Raw genomic sequence first — 15,661 nt, forward strand, 5'->3', positions numbered from 1 at the left:
GAAGCTGAAAAATCAACAACATGGGCTTGGTATCGAACCACTTCTCAGGACGAATAGCAAAAGTCCACCAAAAATAGAAGTGACGCGAAAGATATTCTATTTGGGAAAAAATATATATATCCAAACAATCGCACCTAAACAGCCAAAAGATTTGATTTTTTGGCACAGACACAAAAGGTTTCCTCGATCATATACCAAAAAAAGCGCGATCCCGAGATCCAGCATCAAACAAGTGCGTAAATCCACCTAAAATGGCGCACCGAAGGCGGCATTACTGGTGATCAAACCATCAACAGCTAGAAAAGTTCAAAAAGTGATCTTCAAACCATCAGAGCAAGCAGGGAATTACACAGTGCGGTAGAGTGAGAGCTTCGGATGATCTGCGGAGAAGCGGAGACCTTCTGATCCAGCAGAAATTTACACCTTACACGGGAATCGATCCATACGAGACCCCAAAAGAAATCATCTTTTAGGGTTTGAAGAGGGGACCTTCCTACACTCCTCAAAATTAAAAAGGTTTCCCCCCAAACGCGGCAGACGGCTCCATTTCCTTCATTGGCAGATGGCGTTGGGCGCCCTTTTCAAATTCATAAGACTCCTCCTCGTATATTTAATACTTTTTTAATCCTTTAAAAGGTATAATTTGAGAGTCTTTGGCACCAAATTTTGATTTTTTATTTACTTTGCCACGATTTCTATATACCAATTTGTGCAAGAATTAAACAAAGGTAATAAAGAACAAAATGATAGAAACGAAATAATCAATTAGTTTCGTTCATGAAAAAAGTAATCATAGTATTGATAAATAATAAAATAAAAAAATATATAAGATGATATGAATATATTCAAAAGAGAAGTATAAATAGAGACATAATTAAATATTATGACACCAATTGGTATTAATAAAAGAAAACGTAGTTATAAGTATAGATAGAGATTTGAATGCCTTCGATTCAAGTAAAAATACTTACAAATCTTTGGAGCATGAATTCTCTTACGATCATTCACCATGTTATAATTTTTTTTAACTCGTAATTTTATTATTGGATCCAGTAGAATAACCTCCAATTATGTTCTAGTCGAACGAAATTACAATTTATAATATTAATACCTTCATAAAGCTTGATCTTTGAAATAAAAATTTTCTTTACAACAGATAAATTTAATATCCTAAAGGATTTTTTATTTATTTATGAAATTTTCCTTACAGAATAACTTCTCGATATAATTTCATAAAATAAATATAATTGGAGCATCTATTATATTTTTAAATGTGCTGACCAATTCAACTAATAAAAACTTTGATTTGACAGATAGTGATGGATGATCATTTTTTTTCTTGCTATCGGTGAACAAAGAGGACAACAAAATTCCTTCTGGTTCTCAGGTCAAAGATCCAGAAAGCCATGGAAGTAGGAAACACAAACTAAAAACATACAAGATGAGGAAAAGGGAGAGATCTACATCTCTAACATTTGGAGAGTCAGGATAATTTAGTGTGAGAGGGGCTTCGAGATGGAGCCCAACAATAGAGGAGGAGACCAGACACAAGAACTGCTGCTCCAGCAATGAAGCCTGTGGGTAGCGATGAAGCTGCTCCAATGTATGGCAATGGCAGTGTGAAGGCATAGATGGCGAGAGGAACTGAAAAAAGTGAATGCCAACCGTAAGTTTCAAAGCTGCACTTCACCATCGTGTCAAAGCATACAAGAAAGAAACAAAGCTCTGTTGAGCAACTTTTGTATTAGTTTTGCTCACATCATTGTTCGAATTATTTTCATGTGCAGTAAACAATGAGAACATTATAGATATGCATATCCAGGATATTTCTGTGCCTAAAAAAGAAATGAATGGTAATAACAGGAAAACAGCAATAGACATCGTTCAAGTACTGAAGTCGACGACAACAAGAACGTAGATTTTTTAATACCATTTTTCTATTAAGTGTGTACCAATTTAGACTCACTGGTTGTACCAAAATAGAAATTAAAAATAGCAACCTGCTTTATTCTAGGTTCATAACTGTAATCATTGAATTAGAATAATCATCTGGCGTTAGGAAATAAGAAAGCTTCTTAAAACAAGGTCGACCAAAATGGATAATATACTTACTTAGCACCAAGGTCCCGATTTCATGATGGACCATCAGTATGGTTGTGCTAGTGTGAGCGTGGAGCAGCTTGCAAACACAAGGATCTCATACATCCCTAAGCTTTATGAAAAATGCCTTATAATTGGTTCGAAATGAACTCGAGTTAAACACTTACAGTGAAGGCACTTTGCAAAGAATTAGTTGACCTTCACCAAAAATTTCTATAATTATTCGTATAACCATCCAAATCAATATTGTAGCTGAAGACTATTTCAAACAGACCATCTACAGACAAAACTATTATGTGAAAACTCAGCCAGTTTAAATACAACTAGTCATACAATCATCAACTAGATGATTAAGAAGATACTATAGACTCTTAATTATTACTCACTTTTGTCCATCTATTTGTGGATAATATGGATGAATTTGAGACTTCAACATCAATACTGTGATTTCATAAAAGAACTGGATAAACATTACATCCTTGGAAGTGACAATGTTGATGAGCAACCCATCAGATCAAACTATATCCTTACAAAGCTTAACCACACTGGAAGCATTGGCAATATCACTAAAGGGTTAAAATGAACCATTTTTGAAAACTTATCAACCACAGCTAAGACAGACTTGTGCTACGTGCCTGAAGAAATCCCTATACAAGATCCATGCTGAAGTCATGCCATTTAATGGGCCATTGGTCACTGTATAACCCTGTGTTTCCTTTCCTACCCTTGGACAAGAGCTGCTCCCCCAGCATGCAATTTAAAGTCATAAAAAGGGAAGACGTCGGCAAACACAATCAACTTCCTCACAAAAAAAATATGTATTTTTTATCTCATGCATTACATGGTGGTGAGGCCTTTTTTAACCAAAGAATTATAATTTTGTCATGATCCTGGATAGTTTGAATGCTAGCTACCTCTAGATGCACCAAGCTGCAGTAGGCGCCCATGTTGGTCTTCGGCACCCAACTTATAAGGTTAGTACATTGACCTTCCCAGATCTAGGTTCATCCTTTTTCAAAATTTTACGTTGTCATCAGAAGAATATGTTGCCATGTCATGATATGTTTCATACCGTGTCATGTGCCTTCGCAAGATTTTGTGATGAAAGTGTTTTTGAGTTGCCTGGTCACATAGGAACCCCTTCATACCATAGTCATGTTGTAAGATCATCCACTCCTATCACTATTTCTAACTTTAATGGCCATGGTTAGGTTGTATGATTTTCCACATTCCAACAAAATTCCTACATTTTTTTAGTGCAATCATGGTGCCCCATGTCAATCTTTTCAACTTGCAACCTTGGGATAAATAAGCTACTTACCCTAGTTTTTGTTGGATGTCTAGTTCTTACATGTAGGTTAGTGAACGAATGTCACATGACTTGACTTGCATAAGCTAAGTTCATAATAATGTGACATCATGCTAGACAACAAAAAGGATAGATAAGGAGAGAAACTAGTATTTATCTCAACTAGAGATGTCATGAAAAAGAAACATATGGGGTTTGAGATTAATTATTAAATCCCATGTGTACTCTCTTCAAATTTTTTTTCCTTTAACATTGTAGTACCAAATTCTTGACTACAATCGCAGCTAGAGATAAATGTTTAACAATATCAGCGTCATAAATTCTTCAAAGTTGCATCCAAATTTAACATTTTCTTATATGAATATCATAATTTAACAATATCATTTTGAAATATGATAAATGTTTATGTTCATAAAAATTGTATCCTGGTTTTTCTTGACTAATTTTTAATATGAATGATGCAACATAGGAGGATATTTTGCTTGCCAGTGATGGATAGTTGGATCTTATCCATAGCATGAGGAATTGATAGTGGTAGGTGGTTCTGCAAAGTCCATATGATCTAAATTGTGTTTTACATAGAGAATTATGTAAGTAGCATACATGGTGACATACTTGATATTTTAATTTTATTTCTTGATGTTCTCAGTTAGATGTTTTTTGTTCAAATCAAGGTTCGCAATTTCGTACCATACTAAAGTATCAAGCTCAGCTCGGTACGAACGGTACGAGTATACCAAGCGAGTATGCTCTGGCGTACCGCTTGGTATATAATAATAATAATAATAATAATAATAAGTTTAAAAAATATAAAAGGGTGATCTCGTCGAGGCAACGTCGCCTCGTTTCTTCTCCTCGCGCGGATGAGAAGAAGTCGCTAATGGCACCGAGGTCTCATCGCCTCAGATGAGGAGGCGACATCTCATTTACGGCGTCCGACGAGAGAGGGCGGTGACAAATCAGGATCGTCGAGGGAGAGCAACGCCAGATCTCCAAATTCTCCCTCTTCTTCCTTCTCCCTCGGCTAATACTGCCCTGTAGCGGGCGGCAACGATCGAAATCGACCGTCACCAATCGATTTCGCGTGGTAACAGGGCAGAAATAGCCCCAATCGATGGTTCCGCCTAGTAGCGGGCAGTCTACATACTGGTCTGCTGGCGAACCGGTACGTACCACCCGGTACGAGCAGTATCATTGGAAATTAAAAACCTTGGTTCAAATTATTGAAGTTAGAATGGAACTATTAAAACTTAAACTCTTTAAGTTCTATAGAGCATGTAAAAGAGCTTACTAATGATACCATGAAGGTAAAAGCTTTTACCACTTGATATAGAAAAGATACGTTTAACTCATCTTGTTTTTATGAATCAATGTCTGAAAGCACACTTGACTTAAATGCTTTCTTAATTTCTTGTTAATCAAACAAGCAGTGTCTTGAAAACTTGACTGCTTAGCATTCATAAAATGTGCCATTATGTAGATGGTAAATCTATGTTGAGACAGTATTCAATTTGCAGATGCTAAGTTTATGCACTAGACTTGGAACTTTGCTGGTCTCTGGATACAACTCCTTTGTGGGACATGTACAATGAAGTTAAATTTCATCAAGTCACAACCTAATAGTGTAAAATGTTGTTAAAGAAACAGCTATTCATGTGAGATTTTCTATAGGACAACCATTAAAAGCAAAAAGGGATACAAGAACACCATTAGATATGAAACTAAGGAAATCTTTTAATAGACTAACTGCAAACATATAATATTGGTAAGAAAGATAGAAATGAACCTGCAAAAGTGGATGCAAGACAAGAGACTACTGCCGAAGAAATCTTCAGAAGATGTAGCAATGATATGTTAAAGGCCATGTTAACAATCACAAACAATACTGGTAAAATTGGTGCACCCTCACATCCTGTCATAAGCTAAGAGTTATTGTCAAAATAATTAACTAACTGAACACAGTTCACTAGTGAGATAGATGGACAGTACATACATAAATTCTTCCTTGCTTGTACTGTAGAAAGAAAAATATCATGGGATAATGGTACATACAAAATTAACATAAGACATGAATACATATACATATTTATGTGCGCGTGTGTGTATATATATATATAAATATAATCCAAGGCAACATGTAATCAATCAAAATGAAAAATGCTGGAACCCTATATGAAAAGTTATAATATGAATTCTCCACTCTTGGAGGCATGTCTTGAAGTAATAAATAGCTAATAGCATTTTTAGACCCATTTTTAATATCCCAGAATACTTGGAATTGCAACTACCATTCTGACAGGACTCTTGATAGTTAACAATGCACCCTATACTATCCAGGGTCTGCCGTACCGAACCATACCGCCTGGTACGGGTGGTACGTACCGGTCCGACAGGTTGTAGCATTGTAGCAGTGCACTGTAACACTGTAGCAGTACTCTACACACCTGGGTGTACCGCTCGGTACACCTAGGTGTACTCGGTACACCATTCGGTATACCGTACCGTATCGGTACCGAGCCCAGGTCGAAATACCGGTACGGTATGGTATTGCGAATCTTGATACTATCTATCTTGTTTTGAAAGTTAACCTTCTCAATCTTTCAGCCTGGAACTCATGTTTTTTTTCTATAGAATATTAATGCTTTGCTTGTTCTTCTTCCAAGAGTGTCCTTTTTGGAAAACAAATGCACATTGATTTTTTGCATTTGATTATCTACCTATTTGAAACCGGCAATATACATTTGCCTTATTATTTATACCCACAATCAAGGTTTAAAAATTAGGGTGCTTGATTTTTTATTATGATATTTTTCCTATTACAAGGGTTTTAGAAAAGAAAATTTAGGAATAAATACATATCCAATAAGGCTAAGAACAAAGATTGAAGGAATTAAAGGCAAATTAATAAATTTAGAAGGCTGACTTTGATGCAAATAGGAAACTAAAGCTTGTAGGAGTCTAGCTGAAGAAAATTATCATTGGTTATTCACTTCAACCATAGAGATGCAAGAAAAATAATGATATTTCATGAATTCATAAAAAATTAACAAAGATATGCAGAATACAAAGGGAAACCAGCAACTATTATGAAACTACAGAAGATTATTGAAGCAAAGGGAAGGAACAAGAGGAGAAGAGGAAGAAGCAATGCAGTACAAACATAATCATAGTTCGAATTAATGCAAGCACCAAAGCACCTCCAACTACCACCTAAACACAGCCACTAGGAATTGGAGGAAAAATAAAAGAGATGGCAAAAGAAGAATATTGGAATGAAAAAAAGAAACACGAGAAATGAAAACAGGATGAAAGAAGAAAGATGAAGGAGATTCCAGGACTTGGCTACCACTACACTCTAACAATTGAAACAACCAGGGCAGAATGGCAACTTCAAGGGGGTAATAGAATGTCAAATGACATAGAATGGTAATATGGAAATTCTTGAAAGTGTGTCTAGAACAGTGAAATGTGATTGGATCCAGGAGAACAAGGAATCCGGTGCCAACCTATATTAGGCAGTAAGCTTATTGTACCAATTTTTTATTTGTCAATTGTCAATTATTTTTCCTTTTTGGTTTCTATTTCTTTCTCTCTCTCACTGTGCTCTCTCTCCTTTTAATTCTCTCAAGCATTCTCTCTCTCCTCTTGCTGCCCTTCTTCTCCATGTTATCACATGCATTCTCTCGCTACACCCTGCTGCCCCACTAGTCTGAGTCGCCACCTCCTCCAATACGCCTCTTCCTCCTCCTCATCTTCTTCTTCGTCACCTCCTCTTCCACCCATCTTCTCTCCCTTTATCTTGCTGGTAGCGATCTGTAATGGTGTAATACCAATCTGGCTGCCAACCCCATCTAGACACAGGACCAAGATCCTAAATCTTGGCATGAAGCTTTAACCAGGACATGGTCACATTGACGCAATCATTACTCTTCAGCCACAACCTCGTGTCCTTTGAAAAAATAATACAAACAACACTCTTGATAGAACGAGATCTAAGAAGTCTACATGCATCTTTATTGGCAAAGACAAGAACCAAACAATAAAAAGTTCAGAAGTTGATTCCAGTTATGTATCTCAAACATTTGAGCTGACTATAGCCAGTTATGACACAAGACATTGCATAAGACAGACTTTAATAAATTTATGCTTTACTGTTTACGTGACTAGGAGTTTATAAGCATTCTGGGAAAAATGAAACTGCTTCATGATGTAATAGCAGAAAAATACAATTGATATACCTTTTGACAGTGAACCAATATTTAAGAAGCAGGCTGTTCCATCCCTAATGTATGAGGGCAACTGACTGAAATGAATGCCCCATAGCTTTGACAAAAACGGCATTAAAATGCATATAAACAGTGCCTGCATCATATGGTCATAAGATGTGTGTATAACCTTTGGGAAAAAAAATTAATCAAAAGTAATCTTACTTGAAAAGCAGATCCAAATGAGTTCACTACAAAAAGATCAACCGAACCTCCCTGGCATATGAAGAATCAACATTTCCATCAAGAAGTTACCATTAAAATACACTAAAAGAATAATTAGAATATCTTTTGGATCAGAATTAATGTCATCTTAGTGCAAATAAAATATAATGTTCCCAGTAAATGAACCTTTAGTTTCTTAGCAGCATCCAAGAATATCATCTCCTGCATGTACAAAAATACCAAATTATTATACACTTCTTTCATTGATAAGTTTGTGACATTCTACCAGAAAATGTGATACCTTCAAAATGGTGTCAGCAGCTTGAAATAAAAATGATGTTATCATGAGAAGTGACCAAAATATTCCAGCATTTTTCAATGACATGCCAGCAACTGACCCACTGCAAAAAACAATCAGATTTTGTTGGCTTATACTGTTAAATACAAGACTTATCTATTGAAAAGAAAAAATCTACCAAAATGGAAGGACTAAAGATGAATCATGATTTTTTAGTACCACAATTATTTTAGAATTATCATCACATTTAAATACAGAGGCCTGTAACAAAATGTATTTCATTAAATAATATTGATCATCACTTATGGGCAATATAATTGTACCTAGCTTCATTCAAGTCAATTATAATAAAAATCCTCAGAAAGCTGCTTGAAACCATGAAATGGTTTTGATGAATAATCTTGATACCATTATAATATAGTAGTAATTTTTATACCATATACTGAGATTTTAATAATCATCCTCAAATGCACCATTAGAGTGAGAACAATATAACTAGCCCAGGAGGTCCCTAGAACACTATTGTAATTCTATCATTTTGCATGCAACTACTTTGAGCTTTTTGATAACGGTCATGCGGCAGCGAAACATCGTATCAATATGTTATTTCATAGATCTTTCATCTAAATTCATAAGCATCTTTAATTTTTAGTCCTAAAGGTAGGTATTCTACTTTCTTTCATAAGATTTTTGAATGGGCTATTTGATTTGGAAATCTTGACGAAAGATATGTAATTCATAGTAAGACTTGGAAGATAAGGTCTATTTAATTTGAAACTTGCAAACACAGTTCTTTCACAAATCACAAGAGAGAAATATATGAAACTTGCATAGAAGACTACTATCCCAAAATCACCAATCAACCTCAAACCCAACCATTAGACCTCCATTTTAAGGCCATAAAGGGACATACAATGTATATGTTAATCTCCATGTGTGTTTGTATGTAAAAATGATTGTTGTGCTCCTCTCAAGTAGCATAAGACAATCAAATACTATCCAATCATACAAATCATATATGAAATCATACTAATAATTAATTATAATATATTTTATGCCATCTTGTACCCATTTCTTTTGTCATAATATTTATATCTTGTCATGTTTACGTCCCATGCCCTTGTCCATGCATTGTAAATCTTCATTTAATTTCAAATAAAACATCAAAACAATTGTCTTTAATATCTATATGATAAAGATACCTTGTCACAGTGATTACTACTCCAACCATCACAAGCAAGCACCCTAGTATTTGGTTGAAACGATATCGCCTCTTAAGAAATATAACTGAAAAAAGAAGCTGCCAAACAAGAAATGTCTGCAAAACGAGATTTACAACATGTTATTTGATTTGGACTATTTCATCAATGCATCGTGAAAATAAATATATCAGTTAATTCTATTACCTGAGATAGTACTGGAATCGATGCCCCAGAAAGAACAGCTACTCTAACAAAAATCAAACCAACAACATATATTAGTGTAGCCTCTATGAGTCAATGCCTTGTATGCAGATTCCATTTAGTAATAATATCTAAAATATAAGGACTGAGAAGCCTATTATGTAAGAAACAAAGAGGCAGTCTAAATAGTAACATCAATATAAGGGTATTAGTATGTTGTACACAAAAAATAATAGAATGATAGAGTAGGTACAATGTTGAAGTTACTGGCTGTATCACATGCTTTAACATAACATGCTTAAATTTCTGGCATAACATTTGAAAAAATCATGTGTATAATTCGAGCATTCAACCACTTGTTTGACTTATCTAAATTAAAGGTACATAAGAATATAAGATCACAGAGACATGTGTTCATGATAGTAAATTTCTCCTTTGTTTACTTTTATATATAGTTTCATACAGTTCATGAAATTAGTAAGATGAATTTATTCTGATGTTTGTACGAGTGCAATGTGTAACTAAAGAGATTACACTTTTTAGTATAGTCAGGTTAATATACTCCCTTGAACAAAAATTTTCTACTAGAGAAAAGTACAGGAAGCAAAGAACCAACCTGTATCTGATTAAAAGATGAGATGACATTATGGATAAGTTGGCATGCTCATAGCCATCAGATAGTGAATTTTCTAGAGTGTGCACCACATGGGCCTAGTTCAGTCATCTTTTGTTGTTGGGTGCTCATTAGACTAAAAAATGTTAATGCAAATTAGAATCACAGGAAGGATCCTGAGAATCAGGACTTATGAAGAGTATGAATCAGAGCATTCAGTTTTGCAAAGATACTCCAGTCCCTCATTTCATTGGAATATTTCATAAGTAATCTATATAAGTGAATTTCCATCCCGTAACATGCTCACCTTACTAACTACTACAAAGACATTATAAGTCAATTGACAACTGCAGATACTGAGAAAGTATTTTCAAGAAATCAGAGAGAAAATAATTGATATCTAGCACCAAGTACTTGTCTAATTCTAATGATGCACACAGTAACAGGTTTAACAGATATATCGCTTGACAAGATAAGCTGCAATAGGTAGTAATTCTCATATGCTAGCATACCTCCTGCTGCCATTCCTGATGCTGCTGCCAAAGCCTCTAGAAGTCCCACAGCCAAAAATGGGGTCTTCGGTAGAGATAGCATCTCATCGGTGACAATGCCAGTATGATAACGAATGCAAAGGATAGAAAAGTACACCACCAAGTATCTGATCAAAAGGATGATTCATCGGTTGATCAATAACAACATAGAGCTCATTATGTAAACTAGAGTAGCTGAAAAAAAATAAAGAATTTTAGGTCAAATGACATCTAACCAGGGACATGTAGATTCCTAGACATGATTTCAGAATACCATTGTTTCGACAATGGTGTACTGGTTTGATATCAAATTGATAGATCAGTGTGCCAAAAGTATTACTGGGTGCTACTACATGAAAGAAATTTTTTGTACTCTTTATTGGGGTACAAAAGCAAATTGAACATTGGTCCGAGAATATTTTAGTACCAGTACCAGTCTAGAATTCCAAAGCCTGTTCCACTATACATATTAATACTACTAAGGGATATAACAAACCAAGTTAATTTAACAATAGTGATATATACCACTAATATACAAGATGATGTTAACAAAGAAGAGTATTTCCACTAATACACTAATATGTGCCTTACTCACTGAGGCCCCGCACACATTTCTGCCTTCTGCCCTATCTCTTACATGGGAAGGAGCCCTGGGGCTACGATCTCCAATGGTGACTACAGCCTGTATCGAGCAACAGAGTACGTATCTGAACCAGAACCACCCGACCCATTTGCCCTCCTCATCGGCCCCAGGACCGTATGCGGCTACCGAGCGTAAAAAACAAAAGGGGACCGTTGCACGAATCTCAACGTCACGCCCACATGCTGAAAGCAACTGAGACAGCTACCCCCCGACTCGGCCGGCCATCATTGGCACGTGCGAACAACAATTGCGCATCGACTGCCACCGCTCACTTCCCAACCCAAAATAACTGACAGCGAGCGAACCCGACGGCGAAAACGCCGAGTGAAAGCAAGATCAAGGGAGGAGATTGCGAAAGGTTCGCCTACCCGAACGTGGTGAATTGGGCGAGGAAGAACGGGTACTCCTTGAGCGGTACGAGCGCAAGCTTTTGGAGCACTCGATTGCCGGTCCCCAAGACCACCGTGACCGCCGCTGCCGCCAACACCTCCGCCGCCCTGCTCCGCTGCCCCTCCACCTCCACTTCGCCGATCATCTCCCCCATGGCGCTGAGGCACATAACCGCCGGAGATCCCTTCCCCCGGCGCGTCCCTCGGCCGCCAAGGGAACGGTCGACGGCCGGTTCTGGGGTCCACGACACGCTCGTCGATCGGAGAGCGCGGGTGATCCCATCGCTCGGTGCGGAGCGGACGGACACAGGTCGGAGATGTGGCCGCCGGAAAGAGAGATCGGATGGTGGGGAGATCGAGGTGTTGAGGATCCGACGATAGCATGTAGACATCGCCGATCTGGGAATTGGGTCGAGAGGGAGGGAGGCGGAGGGGGAGGGCGAGGGAGAACTGTCCACCCCGGTCTCCTCGAACGCACTTTTATCTCGGTCCGATGGTGACGGTAAAAAGTCTGAAGACGACGCCCCCTTCTGTCGCGGTGCGGTGTTGCGCGGATCGGAAGTTTCTTGTCGGAGCAGCGAACAGGCGCTGAAGGAGCGTGACAGCGACACGGCATAAAAGCACGTGGGTGACGGCACTTCAAGAGACACGTGTGGATTGTCGGTTCGTCGGCGAGGAGGAAGAGAATTCGCGACCGTCACGTCGGGCTTAATGCGACGTGGAATTGCCGCGTTGGAATGCTCAAAGGAAAGGCCGGTCAGATTCGGGACGCCTCCCATCGCTGAAAGGTCGAGCGCGGGTGCGGCTCCGTGGACAGTAAGCGGTGGGCACGGCAGGGCTGCCTTCGGACTTGGGTGGTGGGGATTGCAAGCAAATGTCGTTTGTGATTTGTCTTGGGAAGAAAAAGAACCTCAAATCTTTTGTGTTTCTCCGATTAAATCTTTTTTATTTTCCCAGAATGATCAAAAAAGAAAACTCGAGGTTTCATTAGTTTGGAATCTAACCACACTTAATTATCAATTTTTATTGTAGATTATAGGTTTTATACGATAATTTATGTGGGGATTTGAGTGGATGAGTATTGTGAAGGTTTGACACATTTAAAAATAAAGAAGGACAAAAATTCTTATAAAAAATCTTAATATAATAAATTCGTATCGATGATGATTATTTAATCTAATATTATTGAGAAAGTGAGAGAGTTGAAGAATCTAAGACTGAGTCAAAAATGCACACGGAAAGATACATGTATTTGGGTTCATCTAGTCAATGAATCGAAACACTATAAGCAATAAAAATATTATAATTGAATTTTAATTGGTTTAAAACCCCACCAATCTTAATTATTGACTTTACTATATTAAAGTGTGAGTTGTTTTAAATGAAGATTAGGAATACATTAGCATATTTTGAAATAAACGATAACAAAATATTTATTTTTCTCATTTAATCTTAAATTTAGATCTATATATTTAAAATAAATCTTAATCATCTGTCCTTATTGTGTTTCAAGCTAAAGGTTTTGTTTGTTTTATAGTGTAATATCTGTCTCGAGACTATAACCGTTGTTTCCTAATTTAGAAAGTGATTAAGTGGTGCCTCGGATACCTTTTTTGTTTTAGGCAACTGTCTTAGGTAATGTTTTGGTCATTATGATCAAATTAAACACTTTGGAATATATCTTGTTTTAGGTTAACACTCATGCATAAAAGGGCTGTTTTGAGTGTATCAGGTGGTTTAATAAAACTGGTGAAGTAGTAAATTAGTAAGTGGGTTTTCTTTCAGAACACTTAGAGAAAAAAATTATCAATAAATAAATATATATATATATATAATTTCAAAAGGGAGGATAAAACTTTCAGAACACTTAATTGACATCGGGAGGATAAAACTTACGTGAACTATATATCCTATTTCAAAAGGAATGATTACGGACTATCCCCTATAAAATTATTTTATAAAATATTTAACCTTTTTATTCAGTATAAAAGTTATTTTCAATATAACAGTCCATACCATATATTTTTTACTATTTAAATCCATTACCTTAAAACTAACTTGAGTATCATAAAGATTGAGTCGAGAAACTCATAAATAATCATGATTTTTTTACGGATTATCTCATGACATATACGAGCGCTTTCATCTTGAATCTTAAAAAAATTTTAGACATATCAATGGCATCTCTTTCTTCTTGCAATTGTGGATCGGAATTTTATTGAGTTGAGTAGGATTTTACTAGTTTTGCCTCCCAACACTTGATAATTAAATTGACATTTATATAATTAGGATTATAAAAGGCCATATCATCATCCAAATCAACATGAGTGCTATTTTTCTATTAATGCATGCACTAGTTTATATCTCTGCCATGATTATAATTATAAAGAATTCCATCGTCGATGTTGGTCGGAGCCAAAATCGTTGTAGGCCAAGTTTATCCAATTACTATCATGCTACATTCAATAATAATAATCTTGTAGTAGTTTTAAGTAACTGTAATTTAAAAAAACAATAATTATTGTATTTTAAAAATATCATTTTAACTTCAAGTTTTAACTATACTTTTTAAAAACCATAATTATAATTATCTTATATGCGACGATTTTATAAGAAGGGAAAGACAAACATACGAGTATAAAATATATTTACCATAACCATCATTTATTCTTTCTATTACACTCTTCTTTCATCTCTTTCCTTGATTCCAATAAATTTTCTTATACCTCTTCCATCCCCTATACATGTTCTAATTTGTTGAGTTATTCAAGCATCCTCAAATGATTTGAAGAAACACTACGGTAAATTTTTTTTTTTTTTCTTGTGGTTCTTACCTATATATTACTAAGAACTATTGCGTGAGGAAGAATGGCAATAGGTGCCACCGTGAAAAGATGATTTTACAATTTTAAGTAAATATTTACTTATTACTGTGTAACTCAACCATAATAATAAATTGTTGGACTAATTAAATATTATTCGCTTAGTTAGTTACCTTAGTATTTCAATCCTTACACTTTAAAAAATTTTATTGATATCTCTAATTACTAATTAAAAGTGAAATGTCTAGATTTATTTATCCTAATGTCATCGATTTTATTAATAAAAATATTAAAAATAATAATAATTTTAATGTTCCGATTGGTGGTGGCGAACGACGTTGTTGGGGACCGCAAGTGATTGTTGTAAATAAAGAGAAAGGTGAGGCTACCCTGCATTTGCATCGATACCGATATAATTATCAAGTGGCACTGATTTGCATCACTGTTAGCGTCAACATAGTTGTTGAGTGATACTGCTCAACATCTACATCAGTGATCCTTTCGTAACTCGACAATTGTATCAATCCAAACGTAAATATAGAGCGATTCTCATCTCTTATTGACATTCTTCTTATCTATAATAGTCACTTGTGACCCTCTAATGATGTTGTCATCTGTCACTACCGATGCTGTATGTAACTATAGAGATGCTAATATAACTTTTTAAAGTAGTAAAGGTAATTAACTAAGAGACAATATATAATTAGCTCTAAATTATTTAACCCAACAATCAATAATGCTAACCACAGTAATAAATCATACTTATCCTGCATAAACAATCACAGTAATAAATATAAAATAATTATAATAATATATTTTATAATAAAAATAATTATATTTTATGGCATGGATGACAACCACAATAATAAATTATATAATATATAAGATGATTTATCTATGATTATACTTTACAACCGCTGGGATACATCACAATAATTTCACAAAAGACTATCAGATTCATTTATCAACAATAGCATTTATATAAAAAAATTAATATTTAAGCATAGCCAACTTCAAATACAAAATTCCAAAAACACTTCACATAAGTTTGTCATAACATAATGTGATCAACATTTTAATACATTTTACAAAAAAAATTCTCCATATGGGAAAGTCCAAAATAG

General features: G+C 35.7%; 1 protein-coding gene across 1 annotated transcript; it reads right to left on the minus strand.

The window, feature by feature from the left end:
• Positions 1–1,317: 1,317 nt before the first annotated feature.
• LOC135629454 (protein CLT1, chloroplastic-like) lies at positions 1,318–12,509 on the minus strand. Its single transcript, XM_065136823.1, has 10 exons — positions 11,695–12,509; positions 10,666–10,811; positions 9,544–9,581; positions 9,340–9,455; positions 8,141–8,240; positions 8,026–8,061; positions 7,840–7,890; positions 7,648–7,771; positions 5,196–5,321; positions 1,318–1,644 (listed from the first exon to the last, which is right to left on the minus strand). The coding sequence occupies exons 1-10, from the start codon at positions 12,492–12,494 to the stop codon at positions 1,484–1,486; spliced, it is 1,698 nt and encodes a 565-aa protein (XP_064992895.1). The 5' UTR covers positions 12,495–12,509; the 3' UTR covers positions 1,318–1,483.
• Positions 12,510–15,661: the final 3,152 nt, after the last annotated feature.

Source organism: Musa acuminata, chromosome BXJ3-1 (genome assembly GCF_036884655.1).
Source record: "Musa acuminata AAA Group cultivar baxijiao chromosome BXJ3-1, Cavendish_Baxijiao_AAA, whole genome shotgun sequence".
NCBI classification, from domain to species: domain Eukaryota; kingdom Viridiplantae; phylum Streptophyta; class Magnoliopsida; order Zingiberales; family Musaceae; genus Musa; species Musa acuminata.

Bases quoted from the DNA above. Each gene is read 5' to 3' on its own strand.
- LOC135629454 (XM_065136823.1), bottom strand. From the start codon at position 12,494: ATGGGAGGCGTCCCGAATCTGACCGGCCTTTCCTTTGAGCATTCCAAC. The intron at 7,891-8,025 runs GTTCATTTACTG...TTCATATGCCAG, and splicing joins ATGCTGCTAAGAAACTAAAG to GGAGGTTCGGTTGATCTTTT. The intron at 5,322-7,647 runs GTATATCAATTG...AGCTTATGACAG, and splicing joins TATTGGTTCACTGTCAAAAG to GATGTGAGGGTGCACCAATT.